The sequence below is a fragment of the Pteronotus mesoamericanus genome, unplaced genomic scaffold, assembly GCF_021234165.1.
Source record: "Pteronotus mesoamericanus isolate MK-2021 breed Mesoamerican mustached bat unplaced genomic scaffold, CSHL_Meso_final contig_347, whole genome shotgun sequence".
Lineage (NCBI taxonomy): Eukaryota > Metazoa > Chordata > Mammalia > Chiroptera > Mormoopidae > Pteronotus > Pteronotus mesoamericanus.
Window position 1 is genome coordinate 16935692 of NW_026555137.1, and position 19523 is coordinate 16955214.

General features: G+C 57.2%; 1 protein-coding gene across 3 annotated transcripts in view; it reads left to right on the forward strand.

Moving 5' to 3' along the window:
• The window catches only part of CAPN9 (calpain 9), a 32056-nt gene extending 13174 nt beyond the window's left edge, over positions 1–18882 (forward strand). For 2 of the 3 annotated variants that reach the window (XM_054576476.1, XM_054576478.1), the window contains 13 exons: positions 1689–1766; positions 3964–4124; positions 5038–5195; positions 5340–5548; positions 7602–7638; positions 8682–8762; positions 10541–10598; positions 11977–12041; positions 12475–12543; positions 12819–12897; positions 13534–13650; positions 16020–16078; positions 18856–18882. In XM_054576476.1, the coding sequence (XP_054432451.1) occupies positions 1689–1766; positions 3964–4124; positions 5038–5195; positions 5340–5548; positions 7602–7638; positions 8682–8762; positions 10541–10598; positions 11977–12041; positions 12475–12543; positions 12819–12897; positions 13534–13650; positions 16020–16078; positions 18856–18882 (1198 nt within the window). The remainder of the gene's footprint in view (positions 1–1688; positions 1767–3963; positions 4125–5037; positions 5196–5339; positions 5549–7601; positions 7639–8681; positions 8763–10540; positions 10599–11976; positions 12042–12474; positions 12544–12818; positions 12898–13533; positions 13651–16019; positions 16079–18855) is intronic. The other variant, XM_054576477.1, reaches the window with a different exon arrangement.
• Positions 18883–19523: the final 641 nt, after the last annotated feature.

Genomic DNA, 19523 nt, shown 5'->3' on the forward strand with positions numbered 1-19523 from the left:
CGAGCAGGCGCTCCCGTGGGGATTTTTCATCGTAACAGGCTTCATCTCCAGATATGAGCAGCTCCAGTAAGCAGTGCCTGTGTGTGCACACGTGTGCGCGCATGCCAAGGGTGGGGTGGCAGTGAGTATTTCTGGTGTGAGAATCCCTGCAATATAGCCAAGCAGGTCACCTGGGTCTTCTTTCTGATGGTCACTGGCCACTAGCCAGAGCCCCAGTGGCTCGGGAGAGAGTCAAAGGAAGCGGAACAGGAAATCCATCCATTACAGAGCAGTTAACCAGGGTTATTTATTTGGCGCCCAGTTAAAAGAAAGGTCCGCCTTTCTGATATGCGTCCCCTCCTCGCCCCTCAGGAAGTGGCCCAGGTGACTGGGATCGGGGTGCTCCCTTGTGCTCGGGCAGCACCCACCTGGAGCTGACTGTCTGTCTCCCCCCACCCTGCCCCCACTGACAGCTCGGGGGGCCCTGGGGGGCCCAGCAGCAAATCTAGGAGGACTAGAGTCACATTGAGTGGTCCTCAGCTCAGACGAAGCCACCAGGTCACAACCATCCGAATGTCGGTGGCTTTATTAACCAGGCTCCAGCCTGGGGACGCAGCACATGCCTCGAGGACCAACACAAAAGAGAAAAAGAGATGGGCTTCCCTCTCCTGGTGGAAATGGAGAGAGAGGAACATTGAAACTACTTTATTTCAATAGGGCTGCTTCCCATCAGGAGCAGACCTGCCGAGCCCCTCTCTTCAGGGGGCGTGGTCTGCAAGGGGCGGGGCCATCTCGGCCTCCTCCTGGGAAGCACAAAGAGCGCAGAGCGCAAAGCTGGAACAGTGCGTCTTCGCGGAGTCCAGGCTGGAGTCAAGCCTGTCTCCGGCTGCCACGCAGCCTCGAGGCGACAGGGCCGACCCCCACCCTGACCCCCGGCTCTGCCCCCGCCTGTTCCGAGCACCCGCCCGCCCGCCGTTCTCAGCGTGTGCGCTCTTAGGAGATAATGGCTCAGGCAGGAAAGCATGGCTCTTAGTCCTGCCGTTCCAACCCTGGCACCATGGACCGGAGAGATGTTCCTCCTCAGCCGCCACCCCCCCCCCCCGGCCACCTCAGGTCAAGATCCGCAGGGGTGGATGAGGTGGCCAGCTTGACTACAGCACCGCAGCGCCGGTGACTCAGTTTGACCCATTTGGAGACAGCTGTGGGGCCGGAGAGACGCAGTGGACTTGCAGGCTGTTCCCTTGAGTCCCCTCGTGCACAGACAGGCATGAATCCTAGCTGGCTCCCTGGACAGGTCAGGTAAAGACGGCACTTGGCCCGCTAAGTGGCAAGTGTGGCTGAGCATAAGGAATTGTTACACTTTTCAAAGGGTCAGCTTATAAACGAAGAGGAGAGTCAGGCAAGCATTCCAGGTGACGCATTTCGATCCATTTGAGGCGTCCAGTCGGGCTGTCTCTGCTTCCCTGCGACGGTTCCGTGATCACGGCCCATGGAGTGGGGGCGGCGGTCTTGAGGGCCTCTCTCCATCGGCTGCTGGCCAGCCTCTAGGCCCCCTGGCAGGCCTCTGGGGCCCAGTGAGGAGCCGCTGACCAGGGTCCGCTCCCTCCGTGCGCACAGGCGGTTCCTGGGGGAGGGCCGCCCCGCCCCGGGCTGCCGTGGGGGCTGCCGCCTGTGACCCGCCCCCTAACGCCGACTGTGTTTGCTCCCAGTTCCGCCGAGTGGCGAGCCGTCAGCCCAGCCGAGCAGCAGCGCCTGCGCCACACCGCTCTCGACGACGGAGAGTTCTGGTACAGTGCTGTCCCCGGGTCCCTTTCCGTGTGAGCCGCCCCACGGGTGTGGGCGAGCCGCACGGCCCTCGGGTGCAAGGAGCACAACCTTTGTCTCTTTCTTCATTTTCTCCTTCATTTATTTATTGCTTATTTATTTATTCACAGTAAATCAAATAATCCCGCCTCAAGCCCTTTCTATACACCCCGGTTGGCAGAGGACGTAATCTGCTCTGTTTCGGGGAACTCACCCCATCTCCAGGCTTGTTTGGGTCTCAAGGCGGCCTCCCGCCTCCAGCCCCCTCCCCAAGCCCCCCGAGTCTGCACAGGGAGTTTGAGGGCCGACGGCCCAGGGGTTCACGGGGTCCTCCCTGCGGCCTGCCTCGGAGGTGGGCCCCCGGAGGCACTTATCTTGAGAGCATCTAAAGACACACCCCTAAGTGAGAAGGGACTTTGCCTGACCTAGACCGAAACCCTTTGTTTAATGAAAAAGAAATTAATATCAATTCTTTTATTGTTTACAAAAAATTAATCATATTTTATTGTTGGCCTCTTGGCCTGCTACCCCCAGCCCCGCCCGCGCCCCCTGGAGCCACCCCACTCCCGTCCTGGCCGCGGTGGTGCACACGGCTGTTCTTTGTCTACTCCCTCCACCTGCTTCAGCCATTCCCCCTCCCCCACTTCAGCTGTCAGTCTGTTCCAGGTTCCTCTGCCTCTGATTCTACTTGGCTCGAGTTAAACAACAACAAAAAAAATGTACTGGGCCTTTATTCCAGAAGGCTTTTTTAGGTCTTAGTTCTTCCTGTGGGGCCCAGAAGCAGTTGGCTCCTCCCCCTGCGAGGCCACGTGGTCTGCCCTCTGGTCTGACCCTCCACCCTGTCCCGTGCTTAAGCCAGTCAATTCCTGCCTAAGGTTATCTCTTTCTTAGAACACCAGCTAGTAACTACAACAAGCGAAAACCAGCATACACTCGTATTTCAGCTTTTTCCATTCTTCCCCGCAGAGCACAGCCCGGCGGGCACTTCACCGCGCTGGCTTCCATTTGTTTGCAGGCAACAGTTTTAGCAAGTATTTTGCCATTCATAGCGTGGATATCTGTTTCCCAGCTCCAACCCCTTGCCCAGTGGCTAAGCAGGTATCACATATTTAGAATTCTGTTACGGTGGCTCCGTACTTCAATGGCCAGTGACTCGGGGTAACACCAGCTGCTGTCGCAAATAGACTCAAAATGTATAAAGACACAAATGCGATCAAGGTGATTCCTCACCGGCTGTGAGGGGACAGTCCAGGAGGCCATTCCTATTCTGTGGTGGCTGCCTCCAGGCGGTGATTCAGGGACCCAAGCTCTTCTTGTTGTGTGGCTCCCCTCCCCCTGGGTCACAGTGTCATCTGCAGAAAGCCAGTAGCAGCGGAGAAAAGGCAAGATTGGAGGAGACATCCCCACTTCCTGAGAGCCTGGACCCAGAAGGGACACATCACTTCTTGCCTCCCACCCGCGGCAGAGGGGGCGGGGTGCGTGCAGCCCGAGCCCCGTTCCGGTGGGTGCACCTCGCTGACGTGCCAGCCACCTCTGCCTCGGGAGCCATGAAGTCAAAAGCAGAAAAAATTGTGGAAACCTGGCAGAGTATTTGAGAGTTGACAAGCTGTGGAGTTGGGAATTAGAGACAACGTTCCCTGAAATTTTGAGTGCCCAGGCTCTGGGTTAAGGAGTTAGACGACAAGAGCAAAACTTGCAGGAAAAACGCAGAGGTCGGCAAGGAGCGCCCTCACACAAACTGCCGCAGGTGAGCGGCGGGTAGGAGCCAGGCGCTGAGAGGCTACTCGGATGCCTCAAGCCTGGCAGAAAGGAGAACAAGGCAGGAAGCGCGGAAAGCCACAGCGGGAGGCCAGCAGGCCAAGGGTCCTTGGGCCTCCACACCTGGCCGGCGAGGCGGCCCCTAACTTACTTCCCTGTTAGCGCCCCTCCCTGCGCCCTCCTCCCTCACCCGACTTCATTTGCTTTGTAGCCCTTAGATATCATCAACCTCTATTTTTACTTTTTTCCTTTACCTTTCTAATCCTTCTCTAAAGTCTTGTGTGCATATTTTCTGTCTCCCCTCACCTGCGGTCTTCCCACTCCGTGAGGACAGGAGCGGGCACCGTCTGTCGGACGAGTGGATGACAGAGTCACGCCATCGCCGCCGCCACCGACGCGCTGTGTCCCTCCACTTTGTTGCAGGATGGCATTTAGCGACTTTAAGGCCCATTTTGACAAAGTAGAGGTCTGCAACCTCACGCCCGATGCCCTGGAGGAGGACGCTCTGCACAAATGGGAGGTGACGGTCCACCAAGGAAGCTGGGTGCGGGGCTCCACGGCCGGGGGCTGCCGCAACTTCCTGGGTGGGTAGTCTGCCCGCCACCCTCTCTGTCATCCCCAAGGGTCCAGCCCAACCCAGGGACGTCAGTGGATCAGGGCCAGGGCCCGAGAGAAAACCTGCCCCGGGGGGTTAGCCAGTAGGATGTCCCACACGACTGCAGAGGGCAGAGATGACTTGGGAGGAAGCGGGGCAAGAGCTGCTCAGGGAAACACCCTTGTTTTACCACTTAGGTTATTTTCCATTACAAGCGATAGAACACACAACTGCACACTTGTTCTGCAATAAAAAGGGCTTATTGTCCAGCGTAACAGAGAAGTTCAGAGAAGTAGGGTGGCCTTCGAGCATAGATCTGTCACCTGTTTGCAATTCTCTGTCCTGCCCTCTTTTCTTTGCTTGCTTCTTCCCGCATCTGGCTTTCTTTATAGTCACAGCAAGAGCTCCTAAGTGTCATTAAAGAAAAGTCTTCCACTTCCTTCTAACTGGGAATTCCTCAAACCAGTCCTGCCTGGTGAAGGGCTGGTTCGCCTCGTTCCAATTTGCGTGGCAAGAGAGGGGCTTGCCTAGACCGACCCGAGTTCGGAGTTCACGCCTAGAGCTGGGAGGGAGGCTGGTTCAGCTCGACTTGCCCAGCCACAGGCGCGCTGCCCTCCCCTTTGAAGTGTCGAAGGGGAATAGTCCAGTGGCACATACACGGTAGCCAGCTGGCCCCGCAAGAAGGGACGCGGTTCCGAAGAAGGTGGAAATGAGCGGAAGAACGCTGCATCCCCACAGGGGTTCGAGAAAGCAGGGCAACAGGGCGACCGGAATAGGGAGGGGAGACGTTATCTTCTCCGCTTTGGGAGGAAGGGGTGAGATGGGGTGTGTGTGTGTGGGTGTGGGTGTCCCTCGTGCTTTTTCAAAAGGAGGACAAGTAATCTGTCTCCTTCGAATGGCAGACACCTTTTGGACCAACCCACAAATAAAGCTGTCCCTGACTGAGAAAGACGACGGGCAGGATGGGTGCACGTTGCTCGTGGCTCTGATGCAGAAGGACCGGCGGAAACTCAAGAGGTTTGGCGCCAACGTGCTGACCATCGGCTATGCCATTTACCAGGTGGGTGGGAGCCAATGGTTCCGCAGGGTTCTCCATCGGAGCTCTACGTTCTCCGTTCCTCCTCAGCCTCACGCCTGAGACCGCACGGCCAGTCCCCACACCGCGTCCAAATAGCCACAACCACCCCTGCCTTTCCCATTGCAGTGCCCGGGCAAAGAGGAGCACCTGAACAAGGACTTCTTCCGGTACCACGCTTCCCAGGCCAGGAGCAAAACCTTCGTCAACCTCAGAGAAGTCTCCGACAGGTTCAAGCTGCCCCCCGGGCAATACATCCTGATTCCCAGCACCTTTGAGCCCCATCAAGAAGCCGATTTCTGTGTGAGGATCTTTTCCGAGAAGAAAGCCATCACCCAGTGAGTAACGGGTGCTGGAATCCCTTTCCCTCAATGCCTCCTTGACATCCCCGGGAAACCAGGCGGGAGGCTTTCTTAGCCCATTTGCAAAACAGGATACGTTTCCATTTGCGTTCCGCTCCTCCTCCCTTCAAACCAGCCATTAAAAAGTTCCTCTCTCCAACTGCTCCCAGGGTGGGGCCCTTCATTTTCCAGATCTTTTTACCAAGATGCTTCTGGAGGGGGCACCGCATGTAGGGATGCTGGACTGAGTTCTGTGCACGGGGAAGGCGAGGCGCTATTGCAAGTTTCAAGAATGACATGTTCTTACAGCTCCGCTTGAAATAAATGTCAGTGACTCTTCCCCCCCTTGGACATACTTCACGTTCTCCATCTCCTGGGTGGTGTCTTAACAAAGTTACTTTGTATCAGGTGCTTCTGTGGGAAAAAAAAAAAATCCTGTTACTGCCCATTCCCCAGTGGTTGCTCTGTAGCAGAGGGAAAAAAAATGGTTTGAGATACGAGAGTCCGCTTCTTTTTCCAACGCAGACATTGTAGGGATTGCAGAGAATGGCAGAATCGACTTAATTCTGTGTTTAAGCCAGATCAGGCCCCTACAAAGGACAACCTCAGCTAACAGGGTAGAGACAGCCGTGGCGACACAGCCTGTGACTACATAGTTTTATCTTTTGTTTGGCGGGATAGAACTGGATCGGTGGCGTACACGCAGAATACTTCCAATTCCAAAGTCTCACCGGTTTCCCGAGCTGATTACAAAAGGCGTGGCTCTTTCCCGTCAGCTAAATGGAAGCAATGACATCTTTAATTTTTAAAAACTCTGCTGGAAAGTTGTCCTTCGGTCTCCTCCCAGACACTAGTACAAGCTGAGCACGCGTTTCCCAGGATCTGTGCGCAGGGAAGCATCCCAAACGGGATCCATGCCGATTGGCGACTTCTGTGGGCGGCAAGAACAAGAGCGCACGCCGGCCGTGCCAATCCTGCACTCGGTGTTGCCTGTCCCATTAGTGGGTTCCGCCACAGCCCTCGGCCTCTACATGCAGAGCCAGCTCCCCACTCACGCTTCCTGAGCAGGGAACCTTCAACTGCTGTGACACCTTACGAGCACAGGACCAGCTCGTAAGGAGAGGCGCAGGGAGCTCTGTGCCCGCCGGTTCAGTCCTCGTGGGAGGGTCCTAAAGAACAATAAAAGCGCCCTGAAAGGCTCCGTCCTGGGCCCACGGGATGAGGGGACAGGGAGGGTCCCGCGGGCTCCATCCTAATGCCTGCTCTTTCGTGCTCCCTTCGCATTTGTGGCAGACTTTCCTCGGGAGGGCTCTGCTTTTACCCGCTAAGACTGGGTTCTTCTGGGTGTTCGCGGGATCAACAACAGCGGACGCCTCCCCTCCCCTCCGTATCCCTGCTTCCCGTTCACTGCGCTCCCCTGAACGCGGGACAGCAAAACAAGCGCCCGTCCAGCATTTTCCCCACGCGCAGCTCCTCAGCCCACGCCCCCCACGCCGCCCCCAGTGGGGTCAGGGATTTACTGCCCTGGGGAGGGGCGTTTCGGGCACGCTCTTTTTTATTCCGACCCAATTTGCTCTATAGTCGTTAAAATCCCCCCACGAATGTTTAACCCGCAGCAGCGACATGGCCGTCCCCAATGGCCACGGTCTCCTTTGGCGACACACGGCTTATGGGCAGCGCGATGACACTCCTCGGCCCTCAGGGCCTCGGAGACCCCCTGTCCTACATAACCCTTCCTAAATGCCCCCGTTAACGCGCGCCCAGGAAATAGGGCTGACTGCAGCGTAGCTTTTCCTTCCAGAAACCCAGAACGGGCACGTTCTCCTGGGGCGCAGGCCCGGCCGCGCCCTTGTTTCCGTGCGGAGCGGGCTCTGAGCGACGAGGGGAGGGTCCGCGCCTGGGGTCTGTGCCCCCGGTGAAATGGCAACGGCCCTGGGAAGCGGGGCTTTGGTGGGACAGAACGTCCCACCACCGCTGGGCCCTGCGGTGTGGCAGGTCCTAATGAGGAAGTTGACACACTCTTGGGTCAGCGTGTTTTCTGCCTCCACAGGGACCTGGACGGAGACGTAAACGTCGAGCTTCCTGAGGTGAGCCTTCTCGTGTTACTCGAGGGTGGGGCTGGGTGGCTGTCCTGGAGCCTGTCCTTGCAACCAAAGCGTCACAGAAACCTCAGACGTTCAGGGAGTGGTTACCTGCGGTCGGGTGAGCACCTCCTACCTCCTCACCCAGCAGGGCCGGGCAGGGGACCCGGGTCGGTGCCTGGCAGAAAGCTCTTTGGAGTGATCTCTGTGCTTCCCACTCGCTCTGTTCCCTGAGCAGCAGCTGCTGCTTCCAGACGGGACGGGATAGCTTTAAAATGTAGTCAATTTTAGAGAAATAATCAATAAAAAGAAAATGAGAGAGGCGGCAGATTCTTCCACTGAGGACATCGGGTCCCTGTTACTTCTTCCCTGCGTTGCATGTTGGAGGAGCGGGGGCCGGTGTTCTGCTTGTCCCACGGCTGTGAGACTTTCCCGGGCGCTCAGACGTAGCCGGGACAGCCTGACGCCCGCCAGGAGCAGCCATCAGCTCTCAGAAGGGCCGCGCTGCCCTCGCTGCCCTCGCTGCCCTCGCTGGGCTACTAACGGCCCCGAAACAAAACAGACAAACGCTTGCTGAGCGCTTCCCAGGCACCTGGACATGCGCTCCACACTAGGAACAGACTCCTGCCCGTGAGACTCAACGCCCAGCGCCGACGCACTGAGCAGCTGTTTCAGACCAGGGTGCAGAGCGGCGGCAGAGGAGATGGAGCAAGTGCAGCGGGGCGGAGGCTGCGCTGGCCGGGCCTAACTCCGTCGGAGTCCGCCTCCTCTAGCGCCTCCTCTAGCGCCTCCTCTGTGCAGCCAGGAGGTCCCAGCCCGGCCGCGGACAGGCCCTTCTGACGCTCCTTCCAAGGAGCCTCCACAAGGAATTGCGCCAGCGCTCCTAGTGTCCCCGGCAGGGCCAGTCCCGGGCCCCCCTGAGCAGCACACATGTCACAGGGCTGGGAGGTCCTCCCGCTGGGCCTCCTCTTTCCTGCTCTTTCTAAGGGAAAGCGGGTGCCGCTGCCTTTTCTGTGTCTCCAGGGTGAGCGCCCCTGTTTCCTTTTCAGCCTCCAAGGCCGACGCCACGGAGCCAGGAGACGGAGGAGCATCAGCAGTTCAGGGCCCTGTTCGAACGCGTCGCCGGGGAGGTGAGGCGCCGCTGTGGCTGCCGGGCGCTGGTCCCCGCGATGCCCTCGGCCCAGGGTCTTGGTGGCAGGGAGGTTCGTCAGCAACGCTTCCCAGAGGCTGGGTGCCCAGGCTGGGGTGGGGTGGGGGGTGCTAGTCGCAAAGTGAGACCGGGCCGTGGTCCTGAGAGGCCGCGACAGCCAGCCTCCCCCACCGCACCACTGGCACCCTTGTGCCCAGCAGGGGCGCAGACCCGTGGAGGAAGCCTGCCCCGGGCCGCTCCTTGGAACTCCGCCTGGAAATCGCGGCCTTCTCTCCACCCTGTCTGAACGGGATGTTCAGTCCACTGTTAAATTATAAGCACACACAGGCATCTTGCCCCTTAACCCCAGGGCCGCCGGGGCCACCAGGGAAGAAGAGAGTCTGCCCTTTGCTCCTCGGCCCCATCCCCGCGCTCTCTGTCACTCAGCTTGCTCGTAGGGTCTTCCCTGTCCCTGCGCAGGCCTCCGTCCTTCTAGACACTGCCCCATCCGAGTCCCCGTGCAGCCTCGCAGTTGGTAGCCATGAATAAAGTTATCCTGGTAACCAGGTCATGGCAAGAAGCTAATGACTGCATTAGCTTCCCATCCCTGACCGAGCTCCTGAATGGTCAGAAAGAGACACCTAAACCTGGGGGTACCGGCCCACTTTGACAGGTCAGGGTGACTTGGGGACCATGGTCTGGGGCAGAGAAAGGTGGGGGCGCGTGGGGCTCTGTCAAACCACAGCAGGCGGGGGCAGGGCAAACTGCAGCCCTGTGCAGGGAGCAGGTGAGGGCGCAGGCGGGAGCAAACTCCCCACCTGAAGGACTGGCCTGCGAGCACCTGCGGGGAGTGGAGGGGGGTTGTGGGGAGCGAGGAAGTTGCCAGAAGTAGAGATCCAGGCTAGGATGGGAAGGGGCGCTGCAGCAGGAGAGGCCCTCAACTTTATCAAAACTGAAGGCGCCGGGGGAATTCCGGGTCTAGCCCTGCTCAGCTTCCCACCAGCCGGATGGACATTGGGGCGCTTGGCTCCTCCGTTCCATGGGCGCGTGGGCTGGATCAGGGGTTCCTCACTGGGGCGGAACATCCCCAACCCCCAACTGCCCAACCCCTAGGCCTCAGGAGCCCTGGGGATGGAGCCTGGGCAGACGTCTGTGAAAGTAACTCCACCGGTAACTGGCTGGTGCGCTGGTTCAACACACTGGGCTAAAGGGGGCCTAAGTCCCGCTGCCCAGCCTGCCACGTGCACGACCGCCGGCTGGGCCTCCAGGACACGTGGGAGGGTGGGCCAGGGCTCTGCTCTCCTCACGAGCTTCTCAGCACTGTGGGGGCTGAGGTTTAGCAGGACTTAAAGGAGCGCCCTGGGTCAGTGGTTCTGAAATTCACTCCTGAAGTTTCTGAAAACAAGAGCCACACTGGCAGGTCTCCTGATGGAACTGGTGCCCGGCGTACCTCCCGCCCATGTGCGCAGGGGCGTTTCCGTGTTCTCCAGGTGCGCTGCCACGCAGGGAATCGGGGCTCGGACCCACGTGGCCTCCGACCTAAGGGTCACGTGGGAGCCTGAGCTCAGGGACCGGGAAGCAGCCTGGCCTGGCCCAGTTTTCTCCGCCTTCTCTAGGCTGAATGGCAGGTCCCCGAGGAGTGAGTGGGCTGAGCCGCAGGAGACATGGACCTGGGCCTGCCACAGGCTCCTGAGAGCCGGCTGTCACTTGAGCCAAATCAAGCTCAGATTGAAGACTCACTGCAAAGGCCATAGAAAGTCATTTTCTCCACTTTAACAGGACATGGAGGTGACTGCAGAGGAACTCAGACATGTTTTAAACGCTGAGCTGCGAAAGAGTGAGTGCCGCCCCCCTTCCCGAGTCGGGGACCTCAGGGCTCCGGGGAGGGGGCCTGGGTCCCAGCCCCCAGGCTGTCTGCTCCTCGGGGCCCCAGACCTGCTTTTCAGGGCTGACGTTAGACAGACTTTTAAAAACTTTCATTGCTTGATCACAGAAATGATGCAGGTTTATGTTAGCAAATTCTGAAAAGTGCAGAAAAGCCTAATGCCAAAGGTAAAATCATCAATAATCTCGCCACCCATCATCACTGTTAACCACTGTCTTTGCATATGTGTGTGATATATGTAGTCTGTGTGTATTTGTACACACACAATTAGTATTGAATTATAGACACAGTTTTATATTCCAGTACATCAGCCTGAGATATAATTCAGGCTGTGTAGTTCGCCCATTTAAAGCATCCGATCCAGTGGTTTCTGCCAGTTCATGGACGTGTGCTGCCCTCACTCCAATCAGTTTTAGAGCATCTGTCACTGCAGAAAGAAGCCTGTACCCAGCAGCCATTTTCCGCAGCCCCTGGCACATGCGCCTCGACTCCCTGTTTCCATAGATCTGCCCATTCTGGGCTTTCCTGTGTAGAAGGATTGACGTGATACGTGGTCCTTTTTGATTGGCTCCTTTCACTCAGCATAACGTGTTCAAGCGTGGCCCATGTTGGAGCGTGTGTCGGCGCTTCCTTCCTTTTTTGAAGAGCTGGTTAACAGTCACTGCCTGAACCCACCGCGTTCTGTTCACGTGTTCCCCCTCTGATGGACGCTTAGGTGGCGGCCACTTTGCTGCCCTGAACATCCGTGTACAAGTTATTTGTGAGGATACGCGCTTTCATTTCTCTGGGGATATGGCTGAGAGAATGGCTGGGTGACGTGGCAACTCTATCTTTAATGTTCCAAGGAAATACCCAGCTATTTTCCCAAGCAACTTTTACGTTTCTACTGGCAGCGTATAGGTGTTCAAATTTCTCCAGTTTCCCAGGGTATTAAATATGCTTCGGAAATGTGATCCTTCAGAATTGCGTGACACTAATAATTTATCACGTGGACATAATTTATTGCCCTTCCATTGGCCATTTGTATCATTTCTAAATTGTTGCCATTATAAATAACTTGATGAGAAAATTTTAACTGGTAGTTCTCTGCTTGGGACTTTTAAAACTAGCAAATGGATGAAAGGATAGTCCCATTTACAAGGCTTTTTTCATATTTTGCAAATTTCCCGCCCAAAAGGCCATGTCAACTTCCACTGCCACCAGCATCTGAAGGGGGCGACATGTCAGCACCCCCCACCCCCCGATCTAACCACGTCATCGGACTTGCCACAGAGGGAATGGGGTACGTTTTCAGGGGTGACCTGAATTCTGCTTTCATGTGTCATTTCAGAAAAGGGCATCAGATTCAAGCAGCTCAGCCTGGTTTCCTGTAAAAATATCATTTCGCTAATGGATGTATCCTTCCCAACACGTGGGCAGACGTGGGTGCTAAGTGTCTGCTAGAGGGCGGCACCCCCACCTAGCAGGATGGTCCCCTTCCCAGGAGGAACCAGCCAGGGAGCCCCCTGGTACTAGAACTGGGACAGAGCCAAAGGCACAGACAGACTGTCCAAGGATGGGAATGTTTCTGAGGGAACTTGGGATCTTGGTGCTACTTTGGGGACCCATGTAAAGGAATGAAGGGGTTTTGGTGTGTTTTCAAACCTTTCGATGCCACGGCCATTTCACCCGTGCCACGTCCCCTCTTCAGAGACTCACAGTTTATTCACTAAACCACCTCCCTCAAAGCCCTCAACCTGCGACCTCCTGGTGACCGCGCCAGCCCTTTGCCGCAGGAGGAGCCTCAGGCTGAAGCCTGCTCACGTTTTCCCTAACGCATTCGGCACAGACCAGCGGCAACGGGAAGCTGGAGTTCGATGAATTCAAGGTGTTCTGGGACAAGCTGAAGGCGTGGACAGTATGTGACCCGGGGAGCACATGGCCTCTAGGGACCGTACAAGCCCGGCGCAGGAGCGGGCAGAGCGGGGAAACCAGGACGGGACTCCAGCACACACTATTACAGCAGTAGCTCAGTGCATCGGCCCAGATGGAAAGAAAACAAAAGGACCACCTCCCTCTGCGGGCCCTCCCAGCCATTGCCTCCCCTCCTGTGCTGGCCGGCCCCCAGGTGCCGGCCTCGAAGGCGCCTTCCGGGGCACCGTGGTTCTCACTGCCTCTGCCGTCCTCCCACAGGACCTGTTCCTTCAGTTCGACGCCGACAGGTCCGGCACCATGTCCTCCTACGAGCTGCGGACCGCCCTGAAAGCCGCAGGTAAGGCAGCGCCTCTCCTCTGTGTCTGCGAGCCGGTTTCCCTTTTGTTTGTTCATTTATTTCATTCTTTCGATTCACATATAAGTGACATCATACGGCATTTGTCTCTCTCTGGCTCGTTTCCCTTAGCATAATGCCCCTGAGGTCCCTCCATGTTGTCACAAATGCTAAGATTTCATTCTTTGAGAAATGCGATTTCTAGCCCAATACCTTCAAGTTAAAATGTCCTTGAGACATCGCCGCTCACTGCAGGTGTCACGGCCGGAGCCCCCAGCAGGAGCCGAGGCACAGCTGGACGTGGGCTCAGACACAGAACTCAGACACAGGAGGCTGGCGTGGGGGTGGGAGCGGGGTCAGACACTGCCCAGGGTTCAGTCCCCCCTTGAGGCTTCTTGAAAAGCCAGCAAGGCACCACGGGTAAGGCTGGCCTCAAAACCAAGGCCCCAAGCTCATTAAACTCAGAAGGGGCAGTTGTGACTGCGCCTGCACCCCTGCCCCCCAACAAAAACAGGCACTGTCACCCCGCATTCAGACCGGTCCGGGGCTCCCTCTCATTCTCTCGCCCCTCAGCTGACGGGCGCTCCCGACGATGCATCCGTGGGACTCAGCCAGGCTGCCCCTCTCTGTTGCCCACAGGCTTTCAGCTGAGCCGTCCCCTCCTGCAGCTGATCGTTCTCAGGTACGCGGACGAGGACCTCCAACTGGGCTTCGACGAATTCCTCATCTGCCTGGTCCGGCTGGAGAACGCCAGCCGTGAGTGTGCGGGGGCACGCGCGTCCCTGCCCGGGAGAGAGCCCACCTGCGCTCAGTCCCTTCCAGGAGCGCAAGGGACAGCCGCCAACAATTACGGCGGACAGGCCGCGGAGAGCCCCTGTCTGGTGTCTGTGGCTGGGGGGATGGGCGAGTCTTCTCTGCAGTGCGCTAGTTCCAACCGTCCCTCTCTGCACAGCCTCAGCGTCTGTCGGAGGGCGACGGGGGTGGTCCTGCCACATGTCTGAGAAAGGGCCGCCTCCCGGTCCAATCCCACCCTGGCACAGGCAATCAGAGCGGTCTCTCTCTCTGCCCGTGTCCACCCTGCCTCTGTGTTTTGTAAACCCTAGACGCAGGCCCAGATACCTCTGGCAGGAAGTGTTACCCCAGAAAGGACCGGGGTTATGTGTAGGTGGTCCTTGAAGTTCGCAGTTTACTGTCATAATGTCACAAAGTTGAAGCTGAATGGAGAGCGTCCGGGGGCCTGTAACTCAGCGCCAGGGCGGCTGCCAGCGGAGGCGGGGAGTCGGGATGGGCACCCTCTGCACAGGTGCAGAGGACCCCGTGGCCCTGAGGGTGCCGCGCTTGGTTTAACACTCCGGGGTCACCATCCTGACTCCTCATAACATTTGCACAAGGAGCCTGCATTTCCATTTTCCTCCGGGGCCCTCGAATGCTGAAGCCGGTGCTGTTGGCATTTTCTAAAGTGCGTCTGCTCAGTGACTTCAGGGCACCGGCGAAGCCAGGCCCGCTCTGTGCGCCTCGCGTCCACGGGGCTAGAGCTCCTCTGCCTCTTTCTTGTCGCTAGGACGTGTGTGCAACTTGATGGAGCCTGGTTCCTAGACCGTAAGCTCCAGGAGGGGGCTTGCAGTGGGCAGTAAAGCGCAGGCGTCAGCAGGCAACGCTGATTTGAGAGACGCGAGCAGGAGGCGGGGCTTCCTCCAGGTGGGCCCGCAGTTAGTGAGAGGTGCCTCTTACAAAGATCCTCCTGCGAGAGTCACTTACCAGACATCCGGGGTGGTCAAGAATGACCTAGAAATCATGAGACTTGATAGTTTCTCTCTCTCAACTGCCCCCCCCCCCCCCCCCCCCCCATCCCCTCAGGCCCAAGGCTTACCTCCGGGTGCTCGGCTTGTTCTTACCATCGAGGAATATTAGGGAGAAGGTTCTCCAGGCTTCACATCACCCACTGGGATCCGCACGTTAGATTCATCAACAGGGGAACTTGTAAGAGAACCAAGGCTAGGGCTTTACCCCAGGACAACTTTAACTTTTTATTCTAGAAAATTTTAATCGCACTTGCTAGTATAAAGAATAACCTTGGTTCCCATGAGCCCTCCATTCGTGCTTCTCAAACTTTGCCACACGTTACAGTCCCCAAGGAGCTTCAACGTTTTGATGACCAGGCTGCTCAGTAGCTAAATTAGAAGAGGCTGGGTGGCACACAGTGTCAGTATTTGTAAAAAGTCCCCAGGTGGTTCCAGCGCTTCATGCCCTGCCTCGGTAATTATCATCTTGTAACCTTTTCCATACATTCCCCAACATGTACTTTTTCTCCTGAATTATTTAACACCTCAGAAATTCAGTCCCTTTCATCCGTAATGATCTCCAACAGACAGGCTTGTTTTTAGCATGATCTTCACACAATTTGCAGACCCTAAAACAGCCTCAACAAGTTCTCCACTCACCTGAGACCTGGTCCGTGCAGAAATTCCCCAGGTCCCCTTTTTCCATTTGCCTGGTTGTCTCGGGCTCCGCTCCTGCACTTGGCTGTTGGGTTCCCTCTCTTGTGTTCTGTGACAGCCCCTTCCCCCAGTTGTTGTATTTCTGAAGGTCCCCAGCGACTGTTAGGTGAAGCCAGGGGGAACTGGCTTGCCTGCTTTGACTGACGGGGAGCAAAGCCACTCTCTCGGGTATTGCAGTAGACGGAGCATCCGGCTCAGACGGGCTCTGCCTCCTACCTGGCTCCTCCCGCCTGTGGGAGCTCTTGCTCAGCTCCCTTTCTTGTAAGGGACCCGTGGGCTTTCAAGACTCAGCAAAACTTCATGTACATGTCCTTTTATTCTGGAAGCGGGGCCACGGATTGCAAGGGATCTTAGCCCCCAAAAAGTTAAGACAGGGAGATGTTTTAGATTCCGCAGCTGGCTGCATGTTGTAGATGACAACACGTCCCACCCAATGCCCAGGCCAATGTCTTCCTCCCCCAGGAGCAATCCCGCAGCCGGCCTGAGTCGGGGCTGTGCTGTGGACGATCGCCACCAGGTGGCGCAGCTCCTCCGCAGGCTTCGCGGGCGGCGCCTCGTGCTGGGGAAAAACTAAGCCTGTTGAAGGTCCTGTCCCTGCAATGATGCGTTTCTCGTGTCTCCCATCAGGGGTGTTCCAGGCCCTCAGCGCGAAGAACAAGGACTTCATTCGTCTCAACATAAACGAGGTATGAGCAGGCCAGACTTCCGTGCAGGGATGCAGCCAGGGCTAGGCCCGGAGTCCACACTCCATAACAGTTGCCGGATGCATGGTTGCATGTGGGCGCATGAATATTTAGTTTGGGGGGTAAAACAACAATAAAAGCGCTAATATTGTAAAGGCATTATGCATGTAGCGGTCAATATAATTGTTACAATAGTCCTATGAGCTAAGGACTGATCGTACCCCCACTTTGCAGAAGTGGACACCGAGGCACCGAGAGCTTATCCCTGGAACAGAGTCCGCTAGCAAACCCCGCCTCCTTCCCCGTCTCCGCCTCCTTCCACGCAGCCGCTTGCCTACCAGCTCTCTGCGTTCTGTTTTCTTCCCTCTCCCTTGCTCCTCTCATCCTGCAGGTCTCGTGATTTTTGGTGTGTGTGTGCGTCGCATGTACACGCACGTGCAAACTCCTCAAAAACGCTAGAAATATACAGCTTCTACCAGCTACAGGGCTGATTACAGCAACAGTTGTGGGGGGGAGAGGCTGATGGAGTTGCAGGGGCTGGGAAGAGGCGTCCCGGGCGCGGCCCGCCCCCTCCCAGTGCCCAGCGTGGCCCCACGGCCAGCCCGGCCGCTCGGGCTCCACCGAGGGGAGTGACCGGAAATGCGGAGTGACGGGAGGCAGCAGCGCTGTGTCAGGAGCTCAGAGCGGCTCAGAGCCTTGACCGCCGCTGTTTGCACTGCAGAAAAGAGATGAGAAGGGCGCGCCATGATGGAGGTGTTAGCTAACACGGCAGCAGTAATCATATTGCAGTGTGTAAATGTTTCATAAGAACACATGGTACACCTTAAATGTGTGCGATCGTTATATGTCGTTATAACTGCATCTCAATGAAACAGAAACAAAAGGAAGTGCAGGGCCCAGGCCCCACCCCAGGCCTGCGGAACCAGGTCTCGCTGGAGCAGGGTCCCCCAGGGAGTCCTAAGCACACTGAGGTTTGAGAATTCTGCTGAATCCTCCTCCTGACCCCAGGCAGGGGACAGGCTCCAGGACGCTTTCCTTCAGTGGCTCCTGGGATTTCCATGTCCCGTGTTTTCCTTTCTGCCCCGTGTCGTTCTGTCCGGCTCTGCTTTCCTGGGACCCAACGGTGTGAAGCCAGCCAGCCAGCCTGTGTCACCCTCCCACGCACACGCCACACACTCTGCTCCCCTCCAAAGTCACTAGCAAGTGTGGGTTTGGGCACCATTTACTGACCGTTCGGAGACACAGAGGTTGATGACAGCAAGTCCTCCACGGAGGTGGGACCGCCCCTCCCTGTGTTCTGATTTCAGTCAATCCGCCTGCTCTGTGCCTCAGTCTCTCCATTTGCAGAAAGAGATCTGGGCCTTAAACTTGCACCCAAAGTTTGGTTAAAGTACTGTCGTATAATCTGGCGATTTATTATGTCGATTCATCATTAATGTTCCCCTGTGCCTAGCCCAGCTCCCTGGATACATTAGAAGCACGCTGAGAATAGAAACTGGGCATTTTTCTTCTCTGGCGTTCTCTGTCACCTTCAGCGTGGACAATACATTCAATAACTACAGCGCCTCCGATTGGTAACTGTAAAAACCCCCAGGACTCCCAAGACAGAAGTGCATACTCACACTGGTCTCTGATGGAAACACCAGGAACCGCTGGGCCCACCTTTATTCCTCATTCACTAATAAGCATGAAGCAAGTGTCACAGTTGTCACCTGTCCGCAGTGCAAGGGGAGCAGACAGGCTTGGTATTCAATGGCCTCTTCGCCAAAGACCCAAAGTGCCAGGAGCGTGGAAGAAGCATTCCGTCGCTTCAGGTCCAAGGTGTCATTTCTAAGCCCAGTCTGCACAGGTGTGGGGGCTGGAATGCGCCCTCTCCTGTCCCCCTGACTCAGCAGACCCGAGTCATGCGGTGGAAGCTCTTGCCCCTGGCCCAGAGTCACCGCCCTCCGAGGCAACAAGGCAAGCCCGCAGCCTCTCCTTCCACGCCCCTGTGCGCTCGCTGCTCCACGTGGCTGCTGCCTGTCCCGGGGAGAGTGCAACCCCCGGTGCCCCGGCCGTGCCCTGGTCCCATTCGGTCCAGATCTCAGGAGCTGGGCCCCAGGCACTGAGATGTTTAAAATTCCCCCGGTGAGTCCAGTGTGTGGCCGGGTTTGAGAGCCATCGTCCTGAATGCGTCTTCCTTCCGCCCAGGACACAGAGACTTTGCCCGAGTGGACTCACCTGCAACTTTTCTGCTTAAAGGGTCTGCGTGGCTGCCTTCTATCACCCTGGCCTTGGCTCATGCTGGGCCCGGGAGAGAAAAATACATCCCCCCCAAAAATCTGTTCCCCCAGTCGCCAGTGGTGATGAGAAAGCTGTTAGGAAGAGGGAGACAGGAGGGACGCAGGGTGGAGGAGGTTAGGAACAACTTCCCTCTCCCGCAGCCCCTCCGTGATGCAGGTCACCTTGTCTCAGGGTAAGGGGACCCCTCGTCAGGAGGGAAACACACCCGAGGCGCCCTCCTCCATGCCTTGGAGGCTGCTGACGTCCACGGGGAGAAAGCACAGCTCTGTCTGTCGCCATCGGCACTCGACCTGAGCTCGCTCAGAAAGGGCGAGGGAGCTCCAGGAAAAGCAAAGTGCTGAGAGTCCTTTTTTAAATGCTGCACATTGAGACAGAAGTCCACGTCTGCAGGCGGAGGGGTCAGCGAGGCGGTCCAGGCAGCCGAATGGACGGGGGGCCACTCCCGAGGCTGGGGGGATGGAGGCTTACCCACCTTGCCTGTCTCCTTCTCTCCCCAGTTCATCACCCTGACGATGAACATCTGAGGCTTCCCGGGGGAGAAGCAGCCAGTCCCGCTGGAACTCGACTTCTGCGCTGGGAGCTTCAGTGCTTCTCCTGGTGCAGAGCCCTCGTGCCTCCCCTTCTGCTGGCGAACCCCCTCCCCCACGGCCCCCCACTTTGTCCTGACCTTGGAAGGCTGAAATGGACCCTGCTTCGCTGTCTGATTTCATGCTGCCTCTTCATGAAGTCACTGCCCCGAGGTGGCTGAGGCCACCGGCCGTGTCCTACGCCCAGGTCCAGGCATCTCTGCCCATCCCTTCCGGCACGTCCCCCACCCCTCCCGTGACTGACTACAGTTCTAGTGCACAGAGCCCTGGCTTTCATGCAGCTTCGGTCTCTGGCTTCATAAACGTGGCTGTGTGGCCCCAGATGGGAAGGGAAAGACTTGAGGCCACAATTCGGCATTTTCTCCACCACGGGTGTGTTTCTTTCCTGGGGCAAAGGTCAAGGGATGCTGGGTGCTGACTGGTGAGAGTCCAGTGATGTGAAACTCTCCACGCCCTCTCCACGAGCTGGGCAGCCTCTGTCTAGTCCAGTCTGTCCCCAAAGCTCTTGGGACAGAAAAGCCCAAGCAATGTTACTCCTCCCCAGGGGGATCCAGATCGAGGTCAGACTGGACTTCATT